Source organism: Bison bison, unplaced genomic scaffold (assembly GCF_000754665.1).
Source record: "Bison bison bison isolate TAMUID 2011002044 unplaced genomic scaffold, Bison_UMD1.0 scf7180017864289, whole genome shotgun sequence".
Taxonomy (NCBI): domain Eukaryota; kingdom Metazoa; phylum Chordata; class Mammalia; order Artiodactyla; family Bovidae; genus Bison; species Bison bison.
This window is the reverse complement of record NW_011494861.1, coordinates 9,403,769-9,412,261: the sequence shown is the minus strand read 5'-3', so window position 1 is coordinate 9,412,261 and position 8,493 is coordinate 9,403,769. Positions and strand designations below refer to the sequence as shown.

Below are 8,493 nucleotides of genomic sequence, written 5' to 3'. Positions count from 1 at the left end.
GTCACCGAAACATACACACACTTAATTTTTTTATTATTATTTTTAAAGAACTTTAAAAACGTATTTATTTGGCTGCCCTGGGTCTTAGTTGCGGCATGTGTGATCTAGTTCCCTGACCAGGGCTGGAACCTGGGCCCCCTGCATTGGGAACTCGAGAGTCTCAATGGGCTACCTGGGAAGTCCTTCCACATACTTTACAAAGTGCCAGTCCTCTGTGGGATTTGAGAAGTGCTCTGTCAACTCATGGTGTCGACCTGGTCTGATGGGAAGTGGGGACGTGGGAGGGGCCAGATGCCCCAGAGCGCGGCGGTCTTATCTGTGCAGTGGAGTCCCAACCACACCCAGGGGCCCTGGTCCCGCCAGCTCCACTGACTGCCCCCCGCAACTCCCCAACACCCTGCGCTGCGGGGGTGCACCTATTCCAGCCTCTTTCTGACGTTTCTGGAAAGCAGCTCCACAGAGCTTCCTCAGGACCTGCCTCCTTATTCTACCCACCCCAGACACCCTGGGCAGGATACACCCTCAGATTACTCACAATTAGAGCAACTTAACATGCCCTGTAATGTGCTTTTCGAAACTTTAATTCATCCCGGGCCTGATCCGTGTTCCTCCTGTTTTGCTTGTCACCCTGGGCTGGCCTGCTGGGGTGTCTTCTCTGTGCTGTCTGGACGTGTGAGTACAGAACAGGTTCCCCAGATGTGTCGCACTGCCCCAGCCCCTCTTTACAGGGACACCTGGAGTTTTCTTCTGGTGACAAAGACTTGCCACAGACACAGACTTGCCACCTGCCTCCAACACCCAGCAGAGTCCACAGGGCATTCCCTGTGCTCAGCGTGACCCTCCAGTCACCACAAGAGACCACAGCTGTGACTTAGGGGTGACAGCTGGTACTGGAGGGTGGGCGGGATGACCTACTGTACCATCATCCATCGTGGGTTAGAGATAGAAAAGCTCAGAATGTGTAAGAAGCTGCCCGGGGCTGACAGGGCAGCCTGGGGGGCTGGGGAGGACCCTCTCCATGTTCCCTGAGGACCGCGAGCTGCCAGACCTTGGGCTTCCAAGACTAAAGGTGACATTTTGCATTTTGGTGGGAACATGAGGAGGCACACGTCCTGCAGGGTTGACGCTTCTCCTGGGAGCCAGTGTGGGTGAAACACAAAATCCCCTGAAATCAGCATCCCAGGCATCCCAGCGCTGCAGTCACAACAGTCATTCTGGCAGAATCTCTGTAAATTACTCTCCCTGGCTGCTTCCAAAGTGCCTCACAAGCAGCATCGTCCCATCATTAAAGCAGTTTGTCGTCAGTAAATCACAGAACTATTCAGAGCAGGGGCCGTCACGGCTGCCGATGGGACAGCGGTCTCATGGAGGCAGAGTGACTGCAGTGACAGGCACCTCGGGGCAGCTTTGTGGACTGTCAAGGACAGTGTGGGGCCTCACTGGGTACTTTAACTCCATTTTGCTCCCAAACGTAGTTCACAGGACGTCTGAGGGGGATGGAGTCTAGCGGCCATCATGACTGAGCCAGGAGTGTCTACCAGCCCAGAAATAGCGAGACTGCTACTCACTCACGCAAACCTAGCTCGGCCTCTGGGACTGCAGGCCGCTCCCCTCCTGTGCCAGTCACTCAGGACAGGTTTCCTCCTGGACGCCCTCCTTGTCCCTGGCCTTGGTGTCCTCTGCCAGCAGCCAGTGACAGGAGGTGGTGGCACACAAGCAGGCCCCCGTCCCTCTCCAGAGCCCACTGGGAGGGATGTGACCCAGGTGCCCCGTGACACGAGGACCCTGGTGGTTTAGCTCAGCTGGGCAGTGGTGCCCAGCAACCCCGCACCACAAAGAGCATGGCCTCGCCAGACAGCGACCCCCCACTACACGGGCGAGGGACGCACCCAACACCTGCCACCTCACAGACCCCACGGCCTCACCAGAGGGGCTGTGTCCTTTCCAGTCCACAGCCCTGTGCTCTCAGCTTGGGGGGCTGTACCCAGGGCGCCCCCCCAACCCACCCCCAGCCTCCAGCTGCTGAATGGACCCGAGGGCCAAGCCAGCCTTGAGCAAAGAAGACAGGACAGAATGAGCTTTCTCACGGAAGGAATACAGCTCAAGGGACAGAAAACTTCCTTAAAAACATTTTCAAAATATATTTTATTTCTTTTCCATATGGATTTTGCTAAATGTCCAAGGTAAACATAAACTTTGTGTATGGAAATAAGGAGAGTTCTTTAAGAACCGGCATTGAATCAGTCATAAGAATGATCAAATTTTGATTATGGAAAATAAACCTGCATGTTATCAAAAGTAGAGAGCTTGAGTGAAGAGTTTTCTTGACAGAGATGTCTCTCATTTATGAGAGAAGTTTGCTCAACCCACCACCACGTGTAGAGATGGGAGAAAACACATCACCGTGGAAACAGCAGCTTTATACCTGAGGACGTTCAGCCCCCGTGCACCAGCCTCCCGCAGGGACTGCCCACCTGTGTGGGTCAGTGCTGAGTGCTGATTATGAGCACGTCCTCTTGGAGACGTGTTTTGAATAAACCCCGTAATCTGCAAAATCATCATTGTCAATGGTACTAGACGTGCAGAGAATCAGCGTGTGCCTCTCACCCTCTACGTTTCCGCACCATCGGCATCATCCTCCTCGTCGTCTTTGGCTCTGAAATGCATTTTCCTAAATTCGCGTCTGCTCATGGAAGGGCAGGATGAAGACACTGGCGGGAGGTCCTTGGAGGGAAGAAAACACCTGGCATAAGCCCCTTGGCTCCAGCCCCGTGTGGGCTCAACTCCCCTCTGCATGATGGAGGGAAGGAGAGGCACTGGGTTAAAGGCAGGAGCCAGCCCGGCAAGTGTGGGCAGCTGCCCTGAGAACCACAGGCCACGGCCACGACTTCCTATGGCACAGCAGGGCCCAGACGCACACAGGGCCAGGCCTGCCCACACCTGCACTCACCAGGGCATCAGTTCTGGGACTTAGGGGGGTGGGGCCCCAAATTGGCATCTGTTTTGCTCTCTCCTCCCCAGTGAGAGTTCTTACTGTGTGTGATCCGCACCAAGCAGCGTGCACACGTGAGGACCGAGGTCAGGACCCAGCGTGCGGTCTGCTGGGGATGCCCGTCCTGAGTGGGAGAGAAGCACTGGCCTTACCTGCATGAGCTCCACATTTCCAAAGAAGCGGCTCACAGGCATTGGCTGGTTGCTATCGTCGTCCAGAAGGGCGCTGCCGTCCATGAGCAGTGGGGCCCCAGGGCCCTGCTCCAGGTCCAGTGCCGCCCCGTCCCTAGCGGGGCAGCCACCGTTGGACTCTCCTCCCACAGGGGCCCCATGTCTCGGTGGGAGTGGCTCGTTCTCAGTCTCTGCCGGGCTGGCATCGCTCTCGGTTCCACAGCGCCCTGGGAGGGGACCAGCTGTCCCCTGGGGAGTGGAGCCGCCAGCTTCCTTTCCCAGAAGCGAGGCCCCATCCTCGGCCGACGCCAAAGGTTCATGTGTACCCGGGGTCTTGGAGGGCGTGGCAGCGCTGTCACTCCGGTGTTTCTGGAGTTCTGACTTCACAAGATGACCTTTGTCATACTTGAACTTCTTGGACGTCCGCCTGTCGGTGGCTTTGTGTGATGAGGGAGTCTGTCAGGAGAGAACATGCAAGGGGACACCAGACATGTTTTGGGGTACAAAGCAGATGGCATATAATTAACACGCCTCAACCCTGGAGGCTGTCTGTCCTGCTCCTGGCCGACAGTGTCCCTGCTGGAACCACAGCTTCGAGGACAGGGTCCTTTCATGGTTTCCAGTGAAGGGGCAGCGTCCAGATGGATGGCTGGGAGAGAGTCCAGACATGCCCAGTGCTGCCCCCGAAGGGTGCTGTGACAAGTGAAACGACAACCCAAGAACCAGTTTCCATTTGTCTCTGCTGGGACGTGGGCTCCCAGGAGACAGAGCTCTGTGTCCCGGGCGCAGGAACGGGACTTGACTCAGCGCAGCTTTAAGGAGCAGTGCCCTGGGAGATATGGGCCGGTGCGGCTGTGAGACCCAGTCCAGCCAGACCCCAGGCTGTGGCTCAGGGAGCAGCTCCAGGAGCTGGGGCTGCCTGGCTGCCAAGCCTGCAAGACCCTGGACGGCAGACACGGGCCCCCTCCCTCCTCACCTGCCCACAGTGGGGAGCAGCACAGCCCGTGCCCACGTCGCTCAGGCTGCCTGGCAGAGGCTGCTGAGCCCACTGCCCTCAGAGGGCAGCACAAGCCCTGAGGTGGATCCTCCCACGGTCCCAGCACCGTGACCTTCATGCTGGTCTGTTGGCCTTGCCCCAGGCTTTCTAATGCAACATGTCTCATGGAAAGGTAGACACTCCATCCAGTCCTGTCTCTGAGGGGTGAGGCTCACCTGACATGCTGTCTGGGCAGACGTGGTGACGTGGGTATCCTGGGCTGAGGCTGACGCAGCTGAGCAGCTCCGGGCTCGGAGGCGCGCTGAGGACCGCACTCCACCTGCCAGCTGAGCCAGACCAGAGGCCAGTCAGAGACTCAGAGACGGCCCCTCCCGCCCCCATGTTTTTACTGACTGTGGAAAGACAGCAGCCTGTGTCCCTGCTCAGAAGGTTCTTGAACTTTTACAGGGTGTCCCGAGTTCTTGGTAAAAAGCAAAAAAAGCAAAAGACACCCCTCCATGCCCCCTCCTTGAAATCTCAGGGGAGGGGTCCCAATCTCATTGGCTTGAAGGCGCTCCAGCTGCTGGTGGACAGACCTCGATGCTGACAAACCACCCCACCGCCACCTCGCTAAGAAGGCAAATCAAGTCTTCTAGTAATAAGGAAAAGATTAATTAAAACAATAAAGCTTACAATCATTTCTTTTTTTTAATCAGTATTACCACTGTTATTCCTTTTTTTTTAATTTAAATTTATTTATTTTAATTGGAGGTTAATTACTTTACAATCATTTTACTTAAGAGTAATTTTAGGTTTTCAGAAAAGCAGCAAAGATGACAAGGGAGTTCCCGCCCCGGGCATCCCTCAGCTTCCCTGGAGCCAACAACCTGCACGTCTGTCAAAATGAAGATGAGACCGGGCTTTATGTGAGTCTCACCCGCTTCTTCACTAACTGCTTTCTCTGTTCCAGGATGGGGACACTTAGATACTTAGCAAACAACACACGAAAGCTCAGGTGAGAACTTGAAAGTGAGAGAGGTGGGTGACTGGGAGGAGGGAGTCGTGGAGGGCAAGCTAGACAGCCCCCAGTCACCGTAATCGAGACCTGGAGACACCGACCAGCTGGATGGGGGGCAACACGTGCCAAAGTGGAGAAGAGATCAGAAATCACACAAGCTCCTTGAGAAACCTTTAACAGCAGCTTCTCATCCATCCCTGCCCCGCCCCACCCCCACCCCCACCCGCAGAACCTTAGACATAAGAGATACAGGTTGGATCCCTGGGTTGGGAAGATCCCCTGGAGGAAGGCATGGCAACCCACTCCAGTATCCTTGCCTGGAGAATCCCACTAGGAGATTGTAAATGGAAAAAATACGGAAAAGACCCCCGTTAAGTCAGCAATTACTCGAGAAAGCAGGCTTGCTTAGCAACAAAACCATGAGACAGAAGTATAAGACGTGCCCCCAGACAATAAAACAGTGGTGACGTGAGCCCCATGTCCTGCCCAGTGAGCTCAGTAAGGTAACGATCCCTAGGATGTGCTCTCTGCATACACAAAACAATAATTTGTGGACCTTGCTTGACCATATAGGGACAAGAAAACTCCCCTGCTCAGCCTGGAGGAGGAGCTGATGATGGAAGCATGATGTCTACTCAAGGAAGACAAAGTTCTTCTCTCCCTGTCCACTTTTCCTTTGATTATGAAACTAAAGCCTAAGTTCTCAGGGTACAACACCCCCTCTTCCACCCACTCGTAAACCGCACAAGCATCCATTCTAATAATCACTTCTTATCCATCACTTTGCTCTTGCTGAATTCTTTTCTGCACTGAGACATAAAGGACAGTGGCACTGGAGCTCTTTAGAGCCCCAGACATGACGCCAATAGGTCTCACAGTTAAGAGTCCAACTCCAAACGTATTGATCCCGGGTCACACTGGCTTTCTCAAGGTGGGGTGTGAGGGAAATGGACTGGCCCTCGTGACAGCTGCCATCACCCAAGTGTTGATGCTCAGGTTCTGCTCGTGCTGAACAGCCTTAAAAGGAGCAGCACTCCCACTTCAAACTCGGGAGAGAACCCTGCTTGGGTCACACACTCATTGGAGCCCCTCTCCCTGCTCTGCCACCAGAGTTACCACATGAAAGCCCTGGTGGCTTGTCAGGGGGACTGAGCCAAGACCCTGCTGGGTTCTGGGGTGTGTGCTGTGTAGGCCCTCCAGTAGCAGCAAGGTGCGTCTAGGTGCTTTCTACATAGTCCTTAAAATACTAGGGTGCAACCGCTCCTCAGAGGGCTTGTTACCACTCAGGGCAGGGGTGGCGGACCCAGTACCCAGAGTTGCTATAGTATCTAAAATGTCCAGTTTTCAACAGAAAATTAGGAAGCATGCAAAGAAACAGGAATGTAGACCCAAACACTAGAATAATTGCAAGTAAAAGAAACTGCCTGTGACAGTGATCAGATGCGGGATTTATCAGAGAAGAACTTCAAGCTAGCCATTTTAAACATGTTCAAGAACTAAGAGAAACCATGATTAAAGATTTAATGACTTCATACCAAATAAGAGATTATCAATAAAAAAAAAAAAAAACAGACATTATAAAAAAACCAAATGGGAACTCAGGAGTTGAAAATTACAATAGCTGAAATTAAAAATTCACTGGTGGGTTTGGAGTGGGCAGTGCTCAAGAATAGATATGGACCAGAAGAATAAGAGAACTTGAAGATAGATTGCTAGGTTACACAAACGGAAAAACAAAGAGAATTAAGGATGAAATAGAATGGAGAGAGCCTCAGAGACCACTAAATGAACCATCATACATGTAATGGGAGTACCAGGAAGAAAGGAGTACAAAAAATATTGGAAAAAATAAGGGCTGAAAACTTCCCAAATTTATTGAAGAACAATGTACAAACCCAGCAATCTCAAATAACTGAATTTCAAGTAGGATAACTGCAAAGAGATCTATAGTCAGATGCAACACTACAAATGCTGCAACTCAAGGACTATGGAAGATCTTGCAAACAGCAAGAGCTCACTCAGTCGTGTCCGACTCTTTCTAGGCTCCTCTGTCCATGGGATTCTCCAGGCAATAATACTGCAGTGTGTTGCCATCTCCTCCTCCAGGGGATCTTACCCACTTAGGGATGGAACCCGCGCCTCCTGCATTGCAGGAGGATTCTTGGGAATCCCCAAGCGGCGGAGCTAAACAGTCCATCACAAGGCAGGGAAGTCAGACTGGGAAAGTGCCATCCACATGGGGTCTTCAGGAGATCCACTTTGGAGTCAAAGGTACAAACAATAAAAAGGAGAACAGACCAGGAGAGCCCAGGTGCGGCTCCCATCCCCAAGAGGCCCACCTCCATAGGCAGGGCGTATCCAGTCCCGGGCCCTAGACCGCCCGACGGCAACCAGTACCAGGAGCTACCGCCCCTCAATTCTCTCCACCCTCCGGGGTGGACCCCTCGTCGTGTGCCCCAACTTGGGCAGACAGACTCCGGGCCGGGCAGCGTCAGAGTATCGGGGGTTCAGACTAGCTCTGGAGAGGGAGCCCCCCGTTCCAGAACTTTGTCTGGGAACATCCTTCTCAGAGCCCTCCAGCCGGGGGGTGTAGGGTACGTGCGCCTGTGTGTCTGGTGTGTGCTTCTGTGTGTGGGGGGGGGCGGGGGGGAGGGGGCTAAGGGCGTGGCCTGAGAGAACCCCCCTCCCGGGGGGCGTGGCCTGGGAGACCCCTTCCGGGGGTCGAGACACAGGCGTAGACCCCTCCCCCCTCCTTCCGAGGCGTCCAGTGGCTCAGCCTCAGCTCCCACGCGGCCTCCGCCCCCCTCACCTTCCGGCTCCTCATGAGTGTGAGCGGCGCGTTGCCGCTCCCAGCCCCGCAGCCAAGGCCCCGCGCCCAGCCTAATCCTTTCCACCGGAGAAGAGATCCGGCGGCCCTTGGCTCGCGCCGCGGCGTGTGACGCCACCAGAAGACTGGCCAATCACAGCTCGGCGTCCCCAGGTATGTGACCCAACAGAGTCGGCGTTTTACGTATGGGCGGGGAGACGGCCATGTTTGTGAAGGGCTCCTCCCTTGCGGTTTCTCCAGCCGCCATGTTTAAGTGGGGCGGCGGCCATGATTATAAGGGGCGCCTCCGTTTCTGCGGTCTCCATGTTTAAGTGGGGCGGTGGCGACCAGGTTGAGGGACCCTGGCTGCTGTCCCTGGACACGAGCGTGGAGGTGGGCGGGAAGGTCCTGCGCGGTGGTCTCTTCCATGCGAGTCGGGCAGCTGAATTTCCCCGGTGCCGGCCCTGTCTTCTGGGCTCCGGGCGCGATGCTACAGTCCCTGGAAGTGGGCCCGCGAGGCCGTCTCCGGCC

General features: G+C 54.7%; 1 protein-coding gene across 1 annotated transcript; it reads right to left on the bottom strand.

The window, feature by feature from the left end:
• Nucleotides 1–2,117: 2,117 nt before the first annotated feature.
• On the bottom strand, nucleotides 2,118–8,486 carry LOC104995904 (chromosome unknown open reading frame, human C1orf174). The gene is made up of 4 exons (XM_010849960.1): nucleotides 7,966–8,486; nucleotides 4,375–4,485; nucleotides 3,145–3,618; nucleotides 2,118–2,724 (listed from the first exon to the last, which is right to left on the bottom strand). The coding sequence occupies exons 1-4, from the start codon at nucleotides 7,978–7,980 to the stop codon at nucleotides 2,611–2,613; spliced, it is 714 nt and encodes a 237-aa protein (XP_010848262.1). The 5' UTR covers nucleotides 7,981–8,486; the 3' UTR covers nucleotides 2,118–2,610.
• Between the last annotated feature and the right edge of the window lie 7 nt (nucleotides 8,487–8,493).